Consider the following 21,049-nt stretch of genomic DNA (forward strand, 5'->3'; position numbering starts at 1 on the left):
TCAATTAAACTTTGGTTACACAATAAATCAATCAAATCTAAAGGCCATAAATTCAATTAAATACCTAGGAATTACTATTACAAAAAACTTAGATTGGAAAGAACACAGAAGATGCAACAGATCTACTAAGAAGATTGCCAACACTGCACTGGAGTACTGCTGTGCATCAAGAAAGTTCAAAGAAGGGTAGCACATTTTGTATTAACAAGAAATAGAGGGGGGAGGGGGGGGGGGGGAATGTCACAGACACAATACAGGATTTGGGGCAGAAATCATTTACACAAAGGCATTTTTCGTAGCGGCAGGATCTTCCCACAAAATTTTAATAATGATCTTTCTCCTCTGAATTTGAAAATATTCTGTTGACACTGACCTACATGAGGAGAAATTATCATCATAATAATATAAGGGAAATCAGAGCTTGAGTGGAAAGACATAGGTGTTATTTTTTTCCATACACTGTTCAAAAGTGAAATAAAGGAGAATTACTGTGAAGATGATTCAATGAACCCTCTGCTAGGCACTTATGTGTGATTTGCAGAATAGCCTTGTAGATGTAGATGTAGATGTAGATATCATCTGAGTGCAATACCATTCACAGTCATCCACACATCAAGAGTGCTGAGCAGTACAAGTACAGAATTCTCCAGCTGCTCATTGTCATTCTCTATTGAAATGTTATCAGAGAATTAATACTTTCAGATGACTCTACGCACATGCTCAACATATATCTCCCCAACGTATTTCTTCAGTATGCACAAATACAATACAAAGTGTCATTTGTCATGTCTCAGCTCAGTTGAGTGGGCCTTAGGTGGAAAAAAACATGTCAATGAGGTGATGTACATGCTATGGATTACTCCCACCGAGTTACTACCAATGATATATCAAACCTGGTATAGCAGTGTGTCAATTTTCTTGGGGACAGCATGACATGAATGATATGAACATGTTTTAGTGCACAAGGTGACAACACTGTAGTACCATGTCAGAATACAGTGTTTGCTCACTATAGAACAAGGTGTATTTTTGCCATTAGCAGTGCACATTTTAAAAATTCAGGCAGGGAAAAACTTTGAAGTCTGTATGTATAAGTTTGATGAATTTACAGACCAGACTAACTGTGGCACCAGAAATTAAATATTTGCCATGGATGTGACCATCATCACAGATTTGCAAAATATGGCAAACTGAAACTGCCCGAGTTCCTTCCCAGAAATATAATGACAACAAAATTTATTCCTGCGGCCACCATAAATTAGCCGATGCACACAATTTTTTTTTTTTACCTGTGTCATGAGTAACAGTCATTCCACATAATAAATCTATATTACCTCTGTACAAAAGACTACTACCAGAACTACTGCCACTGATAAGTAATGTGCACTTACCCAATTCAACATAACTGTTGACAACTCCACTCACTAATCTTGTGTTTATTGTTTCTCCATTACGTTCCCTTTCAATTAATTTCAAAACAGCATTTGTCACCTGAAAGAATCATAAAAAAATCCAGTTTCAATCCATAGTTACACATGAAAGCTGTGGTGTAAGAGATAACAAAATTGGCCAGCATACAGTGGTCTTCAGTGCCCAATTGCAGGGTTTTCTGTTTTAATTGTTCAGCAACTTACTTTCCACTAAAAAGCATATGAGAAATCAACATGATTACACTCATTGTGTGGCAAGTAATACAGGAACAGAAAGGAGTTATAGTTTGGCAGTTTACCTCCAATTGTGTATATCTTGCTTCCGTTCTTTCAGAAATGTCTCAAACAACAGACACCATTTTGACCCTACAGCCAATATGAATAAGGATACAAAGGAATTAAAGATATTAGCTGCCATTCAGCACTGATTTACATCAATGGGGAAAGTTTGAACTGCAGTGCAGCACAGATTTTCAACTTGCCCCATTGATATTAATCAATGCCCACTGACAGCTAATGTCTTTAATTCCTCTGTGTCTTACCTTCAGCTGACTGGAACTGTACATATATCATAAAGAGATTTTTGCCAACAAAAGGAATCATGATGTGTGGACCAAATTAGGAATACAGAGTGTAGTTACACATCAGTAAATGAATTTTTGCTTAAAACAGAAAAACAATTTTATACATCCTGGACCAAAACCTACCATTAAAAAAATGGGTTTAACATCTTGTTAACATCCATCATTACTGATGACAAAGTCATTAAGGCATAGCACAAATTCTGATTGAACAAGAATGGGGCAGGAAACTGACTTTTCAAAAGAGCAACCCAAGGAATCAGCTTAACAGATTCAGAGATACCATGGAAAACTTAAATTCAAATGATTAGATGGTGATTTGAACTCTGCTCTCTCCTAATCTGCATCTAGTACCAATACCAATGTGCCACCTCAATTGACAAAAAAAGAAGACCCATAAGCAGTGAAAGCATCAAAGGAGAATGAAAGAAGCACTTGTGACATAAGTGTAATCAAGATACGCATGAATACATTAAATGTATTTGTAGCTGCAAATATGTACGACTATCAGCTGTCTACTTGAATCACAATGAAAATCTGTGCTGGATGACTCGAACCCAGTATTCCCACTTACTGCAAATGGTCACCTTACCATTACGCTATCTGAGCATGCTTCATGGCCGGACCCAAACTTCCATTGTACATCCATTATACATATTCCTGTCCACGGGAGAATATTAATTGAAAGTCACCTACCCAGTGTCGGCTGATAATTATGATATTGCAGAGCCTGTGTTGTTCAGAAGTATGATGCTGTGTTCTTTCAGACATAACTTAAAATGTCTCCCCTGCACAGGAATATACATAATGGATGTAGAAGAGTAGGTTATAGGCACATGGACAACATCATATGGAAGTTTGAGTTATGGCCATGAAGTGGGCTCGGATAATCTAATGGTAAGGCGACCAATTGCGATAAGCAGGAAATCTGAGTACAAGTCCCGGTCTGGCACAAATTTTCATTGTTGTTATTCCATTATACAGCTGGCAGTTGTCCATATTTGCAACTGTGAATACATTTCATGTATTTCATAACGGCTGTAGTTGTCACAGTGCCTGTTCCTTCAGACATGCATGCATGCCTGAAGGAACTCTGCATCATACTTCTAAGCAACACAGGCACTGCAATACCATACAACTGAATGTTTATGACAACAGTTTCATATGGTCAGCAAAGTGACTTTGCCAAAAAGATCAGCTGGTAGCCATACTTTTATCGATATCCATCTGCTGTTTAATGCCATTTTTATTTGGTGAGCAGTGATCTATCATTATTCAAATATCACTACAATATCCTCTAAGAAAAACCATAAAAAGCCAATGGCATGTTACAAATAACCTGCTGGCCTGCATTACATTAAGATGGTTGGTTGGTTGATATGGGGATGGGGACCAAATAGTGAGGTCATTGGTCCCATCAGATTAAGGAAGGTCGGGGAAGGACGTCGGTCATGTCCTTTCGAAGGAACCAGCCCAGTATTTGCCTGAAGTAATTTAGGGAAATTATGGAAAACATAAACCTGGGTGGCCAGACGCAGTTTTGAACCAAATGCAAGTCTAGTGTGCCAAACACTGCGCTACCTAACTTGGTCATGACATTAAGATAAAAATAAAAATATTATTTACAGAAACTTAAAAGCAATTTTTACTGTGGCTTTATGCTGGAAGTTTAGATTGAGACGAAAGAAAAGCGTAACTATATACTGCTACTATGGAGCTTATTTATTTCGAGACAATATGTTATACACAAAGTGTGTTGATAATCACTTGCCCTTTTCATACTTTCATATCAGCTATTTAGTTATATTTGATTGGTTTAGTTAGTCACTAGCACTGTGTGTGAAACTGTGTACAGTGCACTTCCCTACCAATCACCAGTTACTGCAACTACAGTAATATAATATTTTTGTCACTGTGTCTTATGAACACAAACAAATAGAAAAAAATTGCAACACCAAAAAATAATTAATGTTAAGTAATGAAATTTTGGGAATATATTTGTCTAGGTAACATAGTTAAGTGAATAACACTGCAAGATCACAGGTTAATATAAGAGTGATACAAGCCATTGCAAATGTGAAACACTGGTATATTAATAACCAGTGTAGCTGCCTGAATGTTCAATGTAAGCATGCAGACACGAATGCACTGTGTTGTACACATCCTGGATGTCAGTTTGTGGGATGGTGTTCCATGCCTGTTGCACTTCGTAGGTCAATACAGGGAGAGTAAATGTTGTTTGTGGATGATGCTGAAGTTGTCCAATGATGTGCCATGCATGCTTGACTGGAGACAGATCTGGTGATCGAGCAGGCCAAGGCAACATGTCCACACTCTGTAGAGCATGTTGGCTTACAACAGCAGTATGTGGACAAGCGTTATCCCCTAGTACCCTGTTCATGAATGAAAGCGCAAAAGATGGAATCATCAGATTGACATACAGATTTGCAGTCAGGGTGTGTGGGATAACCATGGGGGTGCTCCTGCTGTCATACAAAATTGCACCCCAGACCATAACAGCAGGTACAGGTTCAGTGTGTCTAGCATGCAGACAGATTGGTTGCATGCCCTCAACTGTCTTCCTAACCAACACATGAACGCCACTGGCATTGAGGCACACGCCACTGGCATTGAGGCACAGCACCAGCTTTCATCAGAAAACACAACAGACCTCCATCCCGTCCTCCAATGAGCTCTCACATGACACCACTGAAGTTGCAGTCTATGGTGGTTTGAGGTCAGTGGAATGCATGCTACCAGGGCATCTGGCTCAGAGCTGTCCTTGAAGTAAACAACTTGAAACAGTTTGTTGTGTCACTATGGTGCCAACTGTTCCTCAAATTGCTGCTGCTGTTGCAGTACGATACACAGGGGCCATACACCAAACACGATGATCTTCCCTCTTGGTAGAGCCATGTGGCTGTCTGAAGCACAGTCTTCTTGCGACGGTACATTCTTGTGGTTACTGCTGCCAGCAATCGTATACAGAGGCAACATTGTGAAGTTTTTCAGCAATATCTCAGAAGGAACATCCAGCTTCTCGTACATGACCTCATTCAAACTCAGTGAGGTGTTGATAATGATGTCTTTGTTGCCTTAATGGCATTCGTGACAAACATCAACTCACCACATGCAGACTCAAAGGTAACTAATGCTCATGACCATTATGGTGTGTATTTAAAGCAAACCTGATTTGCATCCTCATAGTGGCACTACTAGTGCCACTGTTATGCGACTGGCATGAAATTTGAACAGGCATCATCTTTCAGATGTAGAAACATATCTACCAACTTTCATTTATGTCACACAGTGGTGAATTTTTTCCATCAGTGAGTTAAGATGCTCTAACTGTGGTAATTGGATCACAAAAGACTGCCATACTTAGATATGTGATTCTTAATGTGCTGTCACTATGTTATACAACCCGTAAAGAATAGATATGAAATCTGAAAGAATAAAATGTAAAACACTTTCACTGAAGGGAACTTGTCTGCAGATTGCATGTGATGAAAACAAATGATAGTTTTGAAGGCAGCAGGAGAAGGACCTTATTCAATCAAGAGAGCAACCACACAAATCAACACTTTCAGTTTGCCTGTAGAAGTTGTAGAAGCATATAAAGTTGGAAGCATTTTCAAAATTATTTCATAAACTGTATGGAGAAGACAAGAACAAATTAACTGATTCTTCAGATCATTTGTGGTTTACGACATTACAGATCTAAAATTATCACAGTTATCTTACACATGAGCGAAAAAAATCTTCATTCTGAATCACTGTGTTAATGATCAAGATTACAATTACTATTACTGTTTAAGTTTCCAGACTATGAATAAAGAGAACTTCTGTTTGATATCCCAGGACTTTCAAGAGTAGATTATCAGGACCTTATATACAAGGGAGGATTGGAAAGTAATGCACAAAAATGTTTTTCTCCCTTGGTACCGCGGCTAGAATGTTGAAATTTTATTAAGGTATAGTTTGAAGTTTGCACTACACAGAGCATTTTGTTTCCATGTTCAGCTCTAACAAGAGAAGCCTAAACTACGAAACAAACAAGGCGCACACATTAATGTCATAAAAACATGGCACACATGTAACTGTTATCTACCTGTGAGGAGCAGCGAAGTGTAGTTCAATATCTGTGGGCCAAAGAGCATAAACCAAGTGAAATTCAGTACATGCATGACATGTATGGGAACAACTGTATGGGACCACAGCAATGTCTCCAAGTGATGTGCATTCTTCCAAGAGGGCCATGTGAAGCTTAGTGATTTGCCACACTCTGAGAGGCCAGTAATAACTGAAACCCCCAGTATGTTGGAGCCATTGGGGCAGCAATTTTGAAAGACTAATGTTGCAAGTGCAAACCTTTTTGCAGCAGTTAAAAATTCCTGTGGTGTGGTGTATGACACTATTCATGACACTTTGAAATTTCATAATGTTAGTTCTCACTGGGTGCTTAAGAACCTGACAGATGACCATAAGGGCCAGCAAATGATGACAAGCTTTGATCAGTTAATACATTGTGCTGCAGAAAGTCAGTGATGATACATTACGGGCATACCACTACATGCGCAAAAACAAGCAGGCCTCTATGGAGTGGAAACATGCTGGTTCCCCAGTGCGAAAAAAGTTCAAAGTGACTCAACCTGCTTGGAAAATGCTTGTGACAGTGTTCTGGGATATGGGTGATGTGTTACTGATGGACTCCAGTGAACACAGGACCAGAGTGAATGCTGCAGCTTACATTAAAACTTTGGTTACATTGTATCATGCTGTTTGTGACAAATACAACAACATTAATGACAAAGCTTACCCCCACAATGCTGCTCCTGTCATGAGAAAATTGCCAAATTTGGGTAGTAGGTGCTCTGGTATCCATGATAAAGTTCAGAACTTGCATCGTTATACATTCATCTGTTTGGTACCACGAATAAATTCCTGGCTGGCTAACGCTTCGTAACAGATGCAGAAATGAAATCGGCAGTCCGTAGATGGTTATACTCCAATCAAATGGACTTCAACTAACAGGGTATATCGAAACTGGTACCACAATGGGAGAAATGTGTTGAATAACATTGGTGACTATGAAGAAAAGTAGGTAAATAACTGTGACTTTTTTGTTTTATTACCTAATAACCTTCTTGGTAATAAAATTATTGTGCATTACTTTCTGATCTTCCCTCACATTATGAGTCCACTTGATGATTTATTCTAATATTGAAACAAAATGGAAACAAGAATAAGTTTCTTTCCTTTTCCAAAAGGCAGCCTACTACTTCCAACTGAACAATTTCTGAGTGGAAAGCCAGAAGGAAGGGAGACATCACTGAAAACAGAGAACAAATTCAGAGGATAAGGATGTTGAAGGAATACAGTTGTGGCCTTATTTAAGAAACTATTATGGCATTTGTTCCACTGATTTCAGAAAATCACGGGAAATCTATATCATGGTGAGCTGGCAGTGATCTGAAACTCATTTCTTCTAAATGTCAGTAAAGGGTCCTAACTATTGAGCCATCTCACCTGGCATTGCATAATGCAGCAGATGTCACTGAACCACTGACTGTACGCCTTGGATAAGGTAAGTCTACATTTAGTATAGGAACAAGTAAATTGAGTGTCCCCTCATGTTAAAATTAATGAGTGAACTGAAAATACTAACTGAAATGATACTACAAGTAACAAATCACAATACATCTTTAGCAGTATATGTCTACAACTGCCTGTAAGATATGGAATATACTGAAAATAATACTAAATGGTTTGCATATATATTGATTGATAGTTGACTCATTTTGCATAATTATGAAGATCAGTATATAATGAAATACCAGTCTTCATGGAAGTTACAGCAGTCTAATCACAATTTTCTGTTCCACTAAATTTGGTCTCACTGTATTTTTCTATTTTTTAAAAAAATACCATCTATGCTGCTGCAGCAGTACCAATACCTGTTTGTACAAATGTTTAAACAAATTATCTCGCCATGTAACTAATGCCAGCTGATACACATCATATACAGTCTTCTTCCCTTCATCACGTTCTCTTCGGACCCAATGTCTGCAAAAAATTAGCAAACTGTCAGTTATTCTGATGCTATACAAAAATAAATGGAAAGAAAAAAACTTATACAATACATTTTTATTTTTAACATAAAGAATATAAGAAGGACAATTTAATAAACTACACATGCTGTTATTCATAAACTAAATCACATACATTTTATTGGGCTTTAATGTATATAGGGTGGTGTCTCAAACATTTTCAGTTAAATTGAAACAGGTGATAGTAAATCCACAACTGATTATGTTGAGACAAGGAGTAAATGGTCATTAATGTATATACATTGTTTAATGGACATACACAGGGTAAGCACATAACAACAATGTAGCTAATAGTAATTGTTCAAAGTGACGACCGTTTCAATGCATGTATTGCAGTGGTGCATGCACTTGTGCTGCACTCTTGCAAAGATACCGGGTGTCTGTTGTACATTGGAACAGACAGCGAATGATAAACAGCATACATTTTCGACCAGAAAACAGAAGACATACTGTACATAACTTGAAGGATACAGTGTGGAGAGTAGTGGGGACAAGTATTAGACCCCTATCATAAAGAACATTTGCAAGCACAGGGATCAATGGATTTTGAGCTCAGCATTCACCTCTGTCAGTGGACTGTACACCACAATGCTGTTGTGTCAAACTTCATACAGTTTGTATTGTTCACACATCAAGCCTCATTCACTCTTGATGGCATATTCAGCAACTGGGACAGCCATGTCTGGAGTGAGGAAAATTCGCATGCCATTCACAATGGTGGCCACCAGCAACGAGTCTCTGTAAATGTATGTCTGGGCATTGTCCAAGATCATCTAATAGGAACTTACTTGCTGCCTCCCCGTTTGACTGGTCCACGTTACCTGCATTCCTGCAAGATGTGCTGCCACAGTTCTTGTGAGGCGGTACCCCTCATTGTCCACAAAAGGATGAGGTTTCAGCACAATGGTGCACCAGCCTCCTTCCACATTAATGTCCATGAGCACCTAAACAATATGTTCACTCACTGTTGGATTGCAAAGGGAGGTCCTGTCCCAGAGACAGTGTGATCCCCTGATCTGACACCTCTGGACTTGTTCCTCTGGGGTTACATCAAGATATTGGTATATGATACCCCATAGAAAAGGATGAAGACCTGCTTGCTAGGGTGTAAGCCATCTGTTTCCTGGTACAACAGACACCAAGGATCTTTGAGGGAGTGAGGCACAACTTCATGTGCCCTTGCTGTGCATGCATTGAGACTGGCAGTCATCACTTTGAACAATTACTATGAGCTATGTTGTCATCATATTGTGTACACTGTGTGTACCCATAACACAATAAATATGCATTCTGACCACTGGTTTCCCATCTCAATATAATAGGTTTTGAACCCAATATCATCTGTTTCAATTTTACCATAAATATTTGAGATGCCCTGTTGTCATCCCCTAGGAGACCATTTGGTTTTGTTTACCTTACACACAGAGGAAAATTTACTTTTAATGTATTACACTTCTTAAATATTTGGCATTTCAACTAACCCAATGCTTTCTCTTGTATCACTAGTACATATTATGATGTCTTACCATTTACTACAAATGTAAAGAGTCACTTTGTGTTACAGTTATGCATTCAATTTAATAACAGCCATTGTATTAAGATGTTCAGTTCTCTCTCTACAAAGACAAAATGTATATTCTATCAGTCAATTGTTGGCTGTCTTGGTTTGATGATCTGCTTCATTGCAAGGACAACAACACAAGTTATTAAACCCAAAGGCATGTAGAAATTCACTAGGTAGGTCATTCTGAGGTGGAACCAATGCTACTGGTTAGCATTCATTGTCACCACCAGGTGGACAGTGGCTCCACAGACTTTACGGTCACACATGGATTATGCAGTGGCTGTAATCATTATTTCTATATTTACTTCTCTAATTAGACTAGCTTTCAAATCAGTATGAAAATACCCCATAACAGGGAAATAAACAGCGCAACCTAATCAAGCTAGCCTTACAATTTCCTTTGGTTCTGCCTGTTTATCATTCAAAGTTCTTCGAAGAACATTGATAAAATTTTCACCATTAGTAATATCTCATTTCAGGAATCCTAAATAAGTTGAACAGATCACTAAATAGGATATTTTATTATGGTCTTTCCATTAGGCTATGTCACTGCTTCAGCCAGTACATGGTTCTGAAAATATACAGTAGACCATTACCAACATCCATTTTTTTGTACTAGTATCAAATCATCAGATGAGCTGTACCCTATTATACTAATGAGGTTTCCAATCACCATTGGCTGAAAAAATTGAACAGCTCTACCATAGTTTCAGTGAAACATGTCAGCTCTTTAAAAAATCCTGCTGTAGAAACATTCAAAAGCTTGAACAACAGGGCTAAATACACTTTCATTTCCATTTATAAGCCATACTTTGGCAGACGCCAGTTTCAGCTGGTCTCTAAAATACCTTACAGGCTCAACCTACATTTAAAAAATTCATTCTACAGTGTCACAGATAATAAGTATCATTAGTAACAAAATATTTTATCAGAATCTACATCTGGAACAAGGAACTGGCTACATATAATTTATTAATGGTCTTCAGCCTGACAATGACGCAGACTGAATTTTCACTCTATAGGAAGTGTGCATTGATTTGAAACTTCTCAGCAGATTAAAACTGTGTACCAGGCTAGGCCTCAAACTTGAGATCTGGGATAGGATGACATGCTTGGATAGTTCATTCAGTAAAGCACAAAGCACACACCTGTGGAAGACAAATGTCCCTGGTTTTAGTCCTGTTCCAGCATATAGTTTTGATCTGCCTGGAAGTTTCAAATCAGCATACACTTCACCACAGAGTGAAAATTCAAATTGGAAAGAATCACCTTGGATGTGGTTAAGCCTATTCTCTGCTATTATCATTTCTTCCAGGAGTGTTAGTCCCACAAGGTAGGCAGGAGAATTTCTGTGAAGCTTGTATAATATGGGAAGGAAAAATTGCAGGTATATGTAGCTACCCATGGTAGTCTACCTGAGGCTTCTGGATGTGTCCTATCTACCAGTCCTGTCTTTTAGTTGGATTATGTCAAAAATTTCCTTCCCCCAATTTGAATTAGTGCCTCCTCATTAGTTACTCAATCTACTGATATAATCTTCAGCATTCTTCTGTAGCATCAAATCTCAAACGCTTATATTTTCTTCTTGTCTGATGGGTTTCTTGTCTATGTTTCAATTCTGTACAAGGCCAGTTCCATAAAAATACCTTCAGAAGGAACTTCTTAACATATAAATTTACATTCAATATTCACAAATTTATGTTTTTTTGGAAACGCTTTTCTTGTTATTACAAATCTGCATTTGATTTCCTCTCTGCTTTGGTCATCATCAGTTATTTTGTTGCACAACTCATAGACTACATTTACTTATTGCATGCTGGTAGAGTCATGCATGACGCTGTATCAAAGATGACTGAGACCGCTTATCGACTTCTGTGATTGTTCAAGATGCTAAACTGCGGTAGCAATTCTTGTAGATGAATTAAAGGAGCAGCTTATTATATCCTCAATTTTGGAAACTATTTATGTATTTGTTTTCTTTGGAAATATGAACCTGAAAACATATGGTAAAAAAAAGAAGCTCACAATACGCTTTGTAAACAGTAAATTGAGAACTAAATCCATCAACATCACAGTGGAACAGTCAATTAAACAAAGTTATGCAGAGGCAGAGGTTCGGGGTTAAGTTTTTTTTAAAGGCAAAAATTGCCTCCAAGTAGCAGCATTGTATGGAGTCCACTTTAACCTTGACACAAGTAGGGAATTAACTTCAGAAATGATCCAGTTGTCAAAATTAAAGATTGAAATGTCTCACGCCAAAGCATATCCTCCATATTGTCAACCAGTTACAAGTGTAGTGAAGAACTGCATCAGTGTGTAAGGTACATACTGGCCTGTCACTTTCACAGTAGGTATTTGTTCACACCACATAAAAGCCTGGAAGCAAACATTCTGGCAGTGAATGTGCTAGAAACAACCGAGCCACATATATAAGGGAAGCAGAGTCACTGCCAGGTAGTATTCCAAGCTGTGATGCCGTACCAAGCGGATCACAGTGAAGAAGCGAAGGGTGTGGCGGATCGCCGTCCAGCAGAGTCTGCTCTGTCTTGGCTTTGCGCGTGCCACAGTCGGCCGTTCCCCAGCCGCGAGCCAAAACAGAGTCAGCTCCTGCACCTGAGGACACCACTTCACTGGAGACAGCACCTGCAAAGGACCCAGCCCACACACCGGAAGCGGAAAGGCGGAACGGCGGCATACGTTAAGACGTCGTTGCATCACCACCAGGTGCAACTCCCCAAGACGCCAACCCTGGAGACGACCGGCGTTGTGGTAAACACTTCTGTGGGCCACGTAACATTCGTGGCGGCCTACCAACAGCCATCAGGACACCTCCACTCCAGGGACGTCAAGACGCTGCTGTCGATGCGCGGGAATCCGTTCATCGGCGGCGATCTCAACGCAAAACACCCGGAGTGGAACTCCAGGGTCACCACCATCAACGGCAGACGGCTACTCCGGATCGTTAATGACCATGATGCCATGGTGTTAGGTCCCTTTGACCCCACGCACTACCCGATGCATGGCCGTCCTGACGTGCTTGACATCGCAATTGTGAAAGGGGCAGCACACAACACAATTGCGACCACTCGCTGTTCCTTGTCTTCCGATCACCTGCCAGTGATCTTTGACCTGGACACAGACAGAATGGCACCATCTGACCATTGCAGCACCTCTCAACACCAACTGGGCGCACTTTCAGCAGCACCTGGCAGAGACGGTCACAGCTACACCCGATCCCAACGAGGAGGGGGTGGATGCAACGCTAGCAGCACTCACCCACTACACACTTGCGGCGGAAGATGCAGCAGTGCCGAGGGGACCACGGAACCCGAAAGAGAACTCCAAGCAGCTTCCGCCTGACATCCTGGAGTAGATCTGTGTGAAGAACTGGGTTTTTCGTGAGTGGCAGATCACGCGAAACCCCGCCACCTAGCGGCTGCTCAACCGCCTGCGCTGGGAGATGTCGGCGGCTGTCAGCCACCATCATAATCAGGACTAGGCTGGCAAAATAGCCACGCTCAGAATTGACGACGGTAATGCCTGGGCCATGACCAGGAACTTTCTGAGCAAGGGCCAGCGCATCCGGCTGCTTCAAGTTGGTCGTGACATCGCTGCAGAGCCAGACATGAAGGCCAGCGTGCTCGCAGACACCTCTGTGGATAATTTCACGACAGTGGACGACGTTGTCGATGACAACACAATCCAGGAGGTGCACGAGTGTCTCCCGCTGTACCTAAATCAACAGGAGGAGGCCGACGTCATTGAACCCACCACTGAGGACGAAGTGCAATGCCACCTCGCCTTCCTACAGCCCAGGAAGGCAGGGGGATGTGACAAGATCGACAACGCACTGCTGAACAAGCTGCCGCCAGAAGCAGAGCGCGTTGTCATGGCAACCTTCAACGTCATCCTTCACGCAGGCGCCTACCCCGTGGCGTGGAAACACGCCGATGTGGTCGCCATTCCGAAGGCTGGCAAAGACCCCAGGCTGGCGCACAACTATCGCCCGATAAGACTCCTGCCTTTGCTCTCGAAGACCTTCTAGAGGATATTCGCCAAACGGCTGCAGCATCACGTCAGAGAAGAAGGCCTGCTTCCTGACGAGCAGTTTGGCTTCCGCAGTGGGCATTCGACACAGCATCAGCTACTGCGACTGGTGGAGCAGGCGATGGGGGCCCTGGAGCGTTGCTTGTACCTTGGGGCGGTGCTCCTTGACGTCTCCAAGGCCTTTGATAGTGTGTGGCACGACGGCCTCCTGTATAAGCTGCTGGTACAGGGGGTACTCATGTCGCACGTCCGCCTTCTCCAGTCATACCTGCACGGGCGCACTTTCCATGTGGCATGTCAACAGCGGCCCCATCCGAGCTGGAGTACCACAAGGGTCCGTGCTTGGCCCCCTTCTGTACTCCCTCTTCGCTGCCGACGTCCCGAAGGCGACACTGAGGGTACATCTGGCGCTCTACGCCGACGATACCGCGCAATATACGCGCAGCTGATGTGCCGCCACCTGCAGCTTGCCTGCAACGAGCTCGGAGCATGGGTCACGAAATGGCGGCTCAAGTTCATCGCTGGGAAGAGCCAGGCGGTGGTGGTTATGCGCCGCCGCATACCCGACGCGCTACCGCAAGTACGGATCATGGGAGGCCCCATCCCATGGTCGCGCACTGGAACATACCTCGGCGTCACCCTGGATCAACGCCTGACCTGGGGTCCACACATCCAGCGGCCGAGTGCTTGGACGGATGCACTCGTTGTATCCCCTCCTCAACCCTACGACGACGCTGCCCCCTCACTGCGGCCTCACGCTCTATGTAGCACTCATCAGGCCGGTGCTAGAGTATGCGGCCGTGGTGTGGGGAAACGCTGCAGATACCCACCTCCAGACGCTGCAACGAGTGCAGAACAAAGCCCTTCGGCCGGCGCTCCACCTGCCAAGGGATTACGACACTCGTCTGCTGCTCGACATCGCAGGAGTTCCGATGTTGAAGCGCCGCTTCCGCGCGCTCGCAAACAGCTTCTACAAGTCAGCGAGGACATCACACAACTCGCTGGTCAGTGGATTGGGAAACCAACTCCACTGGCGGCCAGTCACCAGATGGCCTGACCTGGTGCTGGAATAAATTCTAGACAGCTAGAGAAGAGGAACTGCTGTAGTGACAAAGAGAAGACAAACCAAAAAGAGAGGACCACAAACCTACTGTGAATCTACGATGCAGGAACAGCAGGCCCTGCTTAACCTGCTCCAAACGTGCACTGGATGCACGCGAGTCACAAACACAACGTAATGCTGTCAGGTAGTCAGTTTGAAAGCTACACTCGTCGCGATAACTTGTAAGTGATAAAAAGTGAACAACTGCAATTATTAGCTATTACCTTGGACTTCAGTCAGTATTGTGCTTAGTGATATTAGAAATATGCGGAGTGTGACCAAGTGTATTTTAGTGCTAAGTGTACTAGTGTTGCATTTTTCAGTGAGAATAAAGTGTTTATTCAAGAATAATTGGCACCAAATTCACCTATGTCATAACAATATAATGGATCATTATGTAAAAAGAAAAAGAAAAGTAAAAACATCTGAAGATACCGGTCACCATTCAGCTGCAAAACACCAGCAGATGTACAGGCAGAGCCCAGCACTTCATCGAAACTTCCACAACAAAGTTCATTGACTGGTTCCTTTAATCCCATGGATATTGGCAATTATTTAGATATATTAGCGTCAGGGAATATTAGTGATGATATAAAACACAAGCTTCTCACAACTTCAAGGAAACCTGAAAAAGGTTCTATCTTTCCTACTTCCGAGCACAGCACAATGAGACGGGTTGAACGCAGACAAGTGCATGATAATCACTTTGGACAGCATCTGTGGCTGGCGTTCTCACTACTTAAAAAAGGGACTTCTTTGCATTAACTGTTCAATTTTTGTGTATAATAAAATGGTTGGAGGAAAGAAATCCATTATCATCAAGAAACTTATGACTGCACCACTAACGAAGTTTGCCAAACTTACTGGTAAAGATGGTGACCTTGAGACCCACTCTCAGCTCAAGTACCACGTTGAAGCGTCAACAGATGCAAAATTATTTTTCGCGACATGAGACAACCGCGAACTTGAGGTCATAAATCAATTGTCAAGACAGAAAATGGAAAGCATTAGGGAAAACAGAGACCGTTTTGTAACTATAATAAAAATAATCATATTTGATGGAAAGCAAAATATTCCTCTGCGGGGGCATAGAGATGATAGGATTCTGTTAGAAAACGAAAATGATCGTGAAAGTATAGTGAGTAACGAGGGAAACTTTAGAGCTCTTCTAAGATTTAGAACTGACGCTGGAGACTTGCAAGTAAAACATCACCTTGAGACCACTAAAGCGAACGCCACTTACATAAGTAAAAAAAAAAAAAAAAAAAAAAAAAAAAAAAAAAAAAAAAAAATTAACAAACTTATTCCATGCTGTTAAACAGTTATGTTATCAAGAATACTGGAGGAAATAAAAGATTCTTGTTATTACAGCATAATCTTCGATGAGACTACGGACATAGCGCACATCGCCCAATTGAGTTTAGCTATAAGATATGTTGATGGTGACAGCAAAGTACACGAAAGATTTTTGGGTTTCGTTGACATCCATAAAAACAATGAGTGTAGTGGAAACACTGACTATGAACCTCAAGAGAGTCAAGATGAAGAGCGTAGCGTAACTGGTGAAGAATTAGGGACTACGATTCTAAGGAGAATGGAAAGGCTTTCTCTGTCACTGGAGAACTGTGTAGATATAGGCTCTTCGCAACATTGAAGAGTCACCTAAATCTCTCGCTGCAGTCACATTGTCAAACGAGATGGGTTGAGCGACGTGATGGTGTTACTCAATTTGCAGCTGATCTCGAAAGAGTTTGCAAAGTCCTTAAAGAAATACAGTGTTGGAGGGATAGAACAACAGCTGCCAAAGTCAATATTCTCCTCCGAGCTTTCTCTAATTGCGAGTTTATCATCTCACTGTTTACACTAAGTGACATTATAAACATAACATATCCAGTCAGTAAACTCTTACAAGACCCTAGCTTGGACATCGCGATGGCAAAAGCAAAATTACACTACAGGCCATTAAAATTGCTGCACCACGAAGATGACGTCCTATAGACGCTAAATTTAACCGACAGGAAGAAGATGCTGTGACATGCAAATGATTAGCTTTTCAGGTTGGCGCCGGTGGCGACATCTACAACGTGCTGACATGAGGAAAGTTTCCAACCGATTTCTCATATACAACCAGCAGCTGACCGGCGTACCATCACATTTCTGACTTTGATAAAGGTTGGATTGTAGCCTATCGTGAATGTGGTTTATCGTATCACGACATTGCTGCTCGCGTTGGTCGAGATCCAATGACTGTTAGCAGAATATGGAATCGGTGGGTTCAGGAGGGTAATACGGAACGCCGTGCTGCATCCCAACGGCCTTTTATCACTAGCAGTCGAGATGACACGCATATTATCCTCATGGCTGTAACGGATCATGCAGCCACGTCTCCATCCCTGAGTCAACAGATGTGGACGTTTGCAAGACAACAACCATCTGCACGAACAGTTCGACGATGTTTGCAGCAGCATCGACTATCAGTTCGGAGACCATGGCTGTGGTTACCCTTGATGCGGCATCACTGACTGGAGCGCCTGCGATGGTGTACTCAACGACGAACATGGGTGCACGAATGGCAAAATGTCTATTTTTCGGATGAATCCATCAGCATCATGATGGCCACATCCGTGTTCGGCGACATCGCGGTGAACGCACATTGGAAGCGTGTATTTGTCATCGCCATACTGGCGTGGTATAGGGTGCCATTGGTTACACGTCTCGGTCACCTCTTGTTCGCATTGACGGCACTTTGAACAGTGGACGTTACATTTCAGATGTGTTACGACCCGTGGCTCTACCTTTCATTCGATCCCTGCGAACCCCTACATTTCAGCAGGATAATGCACAACCTCATGTTTCAGGTCCTGTACACGCCTTTCTGCATACAGAAAATGTTTGACTACTGCCCTGGCCAGCACATTCTCCAGATCTCTCATCGATTGTAAACGTATGATCAATGGTGGCCGGGAAAAAAAAAAAATTGTTCAAATGTGTGTGAAATCTTATGGGACTCAAATGCTAAGGTCATCAGTCCCTAAGCTTACTCACTACTTAACCTAAATTATCCTAAGCACAAACACACACACCCATGCCCAGTGTGCGATTTGCAGGGGGGATGGGGGGCATTTCCCCCCCTCTGCATCAGACCATCCCCTCCTCTGGTTTTAGTTTACGTATCCCAACCTGGGATGTTTATTTCCCACGCACTAGGGTAAAACTTTACATATAATGTAAATTTGTGGAGCTGAAAATTGAATGTTTTTAATAAGTCTTACTCTTAACACTATTAATATGTTTCAGTTTTCTATCATCAGAATAAGTACAACTGTTCACAAATGTGCTTCTACGTTTTGAATTCCCCTCGTATATCTGTACCCGCATGTAGATGATTTTGTAAATAAGCTTTACCTATAATGTACTTTTAAAGATATAACAAGGGATGGCTTTTCTGATAATGCATACATGTCAATAGTGAGTTTCGGCATTAACATCTATTTATAAATAGCTGTTTAACCATGTGTAACACCACGGTCCAAGCTAGTAACATATATAATTCTACTAACCCCCTAAGACATTCCCCCCCACCACCACCACCACCACCACCACCACTGGTAGAAGTACAAATCGCACCCTGCCCATGCCCGAGGGAGGACTCGAACCTCCGCCAGGACCAGCCGCACAGTCTGACTGCAGCGCCTTAGACCGCTAGGCTAATCCTGCGTGGCTCAATGGTGGCCGAGCAACTGGCTCGTCACAATATGCCAGTCACTACTCTTGATGAACTGTGGTATCGTGTTGAAGCTGCATGGGCAGCTGTACCTGTACACGCCATCCAAGCTCTGTTTGTATCATCTGCATTTCTTCTTGGTGTAGCAATTTTAATGGCCAGTAGTGTAGATGCGACACTGAAGGTGTACGACGGTATGAGAGCTAATGTTGACAGCCACTTTGCTCGTATTGTTGAAGAGGCGAAGAGAGTTATGGAAGAGTTAGACCTGGAGATGAGTGATCCTCGTCCTACATGCAGACAAAGACATAGGGAAAACTGCGATCATAGTTCCAACATATTGGAAAATAACTGTTTTTATTCCAACGCTGGACCATATGACATGAGAGAACGTTCTGCTGAAGAAAATATTTATCATTTAAAATTCAACTTGTTTTTGCCCTCACAACTACTGAACTATGACGGTAATGATCTAGCACATAAATTGAATCAGTGCTTAACCGTACTACCACTCTCTGAAGAAGAATCACTCTTTGTGATTAAAAGGAGACTAATGGGAGAGATTCTTCAATATAAGCAAACGAGCATAAACGCCCTTAATCATTGTGATACTGTTATGCAAGTGTTGTCTGTTTCTCCCAGATCTGACTATCCTACTTTGCACACGCTGTACAAGATATTTGCTTGTCTACCTGCATCTGTTGCTACAGTAGAAAGAAATTTTTCAACATTGCGGCGTACAGAGACACATGGCTGAATTCGACAATGAAGGAGGATCGACTTAATGGCTTAGCTCTGTTGAACACTCAGCCTGACATTGATTGTCAGAGTTCATCATTTAAGAAAGAGAACCACAATTGTAACTTTTTTATATCAGAAGATGGCACTGTATAGAAAGCAGATGGCAGTTATAAGAGTCGAGGGACATGAAAGGGAAGCAGTGGTTGGGAAGGGAGTGAGACAGGGTTGTAGCCTCTCCCCGATGCTATTCAATCTGTATATTGAGCAAGCAGTAAAGGAAACAAAAGAAAAGTCCGGAGTAGGTATTAAAATCCATGGAGAAGAAACAAAAACATTAAGGTTCACCGATGACGTTGTAATTCTGTTAGAGACAGCAAAGGACTTGGAAGAGCAGTTGAACAGAATGGACAGTGTCTTGAAAGGAGGGTATGAACATCAACAAAAGCAAAACGAGGATAATGGAATGTAGTCGAATTAAGTCGGGTGATTCTGAGGGAATTAGATTAGGAAATGAGACACTTAAAGTAGTAAAGGAGTTTTGCTATTTGGGGAGCAAAATAACTGATGATGGTCGAAGTAGAGAGGATATAAAATGTAGACTGGCAATGGCAAGGAAAGCGTTTCTGAAGAAGAGAAATTTGTTAACATCGTGTATAGATTCAAGTGTCAGGAAATCGTTTCTGAAAGTATTTGTATGGAGTGTAGCCATGTATGGAAGTGAAACATGGACGATAAATAGTTTAGACAAGAAGAGAATAGAAGCTTTCGAAATGTGGTGCTACAGAAGAATGCTGAAGATTAGATGGGTAGATCACATAACTAATGAGGAGGTATTGAATAGAGTTGGGGAGAAGAGAAGTTTGTGGCACAAGTTGACTAGAAGAAGGGATCGGTTGGTAGGACATGTTCTGAGGCATCAAGGGATCACCAATTTAGTATTGGAGGGCAGTGTGGAGGGTAAAAATTGTAGAGGGAGACCAAAAGATGAATACACTAAACAGATTCAGAAGGATGTAGGCTGCAGTAGGTACTGGGAGATGAAGAAGCTTGCACAGGATAGAGTAGCATGGAGAGCTGCATCAAACCAGTCTCAGGACTGAAGACCACAACAACAACAACAACAACAACAACAACAAGATGGAATTGTCTTGTATTTGTGTATAATCAGTTTAAATAGAACTTTCTTAAACTTTGCATGTGACTCGATTATTTTGTATTGTGGTAAACGTAAAGGTAGCGCAAGATATCTTCAGCGCCCCCTCCATGAGGTTTTTCTGTAGACTCCGCTTCACGCTGCTACTTGGCGGCAATTTTCGCATTAAAAAAAGTGATCCTCAGGAGTTTCCAACATGGTACTTCTTTCACCGCATAACTTCATTTAGGTGCTGTGCTGCTTTGACGTTCATACAGCGTTTCCCAAATTCACCATTTACAAAGCCAATTGTGAGATCCTTTTATCTGACAGTCGGCAGGTTTACATTTTCAAAGAAAATAATGACAACAATAACTTTAAAAAATGCAGTGAGTATAATAATTGAAGATATAATGAGCTGCTCCTTTAATTCATCTGCAAAAATGGCTATCGCAGTTTGGAGTCTCGGACGACCACAGAGTCGATATGCGGTCTCTGTCGTCTTCAATACAGCGTGTACATGTCATAATGACGTCACGCATGCCTCTACCATCATTCACCCACAGAAAAAGTAGTCTATGAGTTGTGCAACAAAATAACTGATGATGACCGAAGCAG

The 21,049-nt window shown here is 41.8% G+C and overlaps 1 protein-coding gene across 2 annotated transcripts in view; it reads right to left on the reverse strand.

The window, feature by feature from the left end:
- LOC126248784 (cullin-1-like) overlaps nt 1–21,049 on the reverse strand; it is a 172,457-nt gene that overhangs the window by 79,450 nt on the left and 71,958 nt on the right. For both annotated transcript variants that reach the window (XM_049950160.1, XM_049950161.1), the window contains 2 exons: nt 7,969–8,077; nt 1,392–1,491 (listed from right to left, as the gene is read on the reverse strand). In XM_049950160.1, coding sequence (XP_049806117.1) covers nt 1,392–1,491; nt 7,969–8,077 — 209 coding nt within the window. The remainder of the gene's footprint in view (nt 1–1,391; nt 1,492–7,968; nt 8,078–21,049) is intronic.

The sequence above is a fragment of the Schistocerca nitens genome, chromosome 3 (genome assembly GCF_023898315.1).
Source record: "Schistocerca nitens isolate TAMUIC-IGC-003100 chromosome 3, iqSchNite1.1, whole genome shotgun sequence".
NCBI lineage: Eukaryota > Metazoa > Arthropoda > Insecta > Orthoptera > Acrididae > Schistocerca > Schistocerca nitens.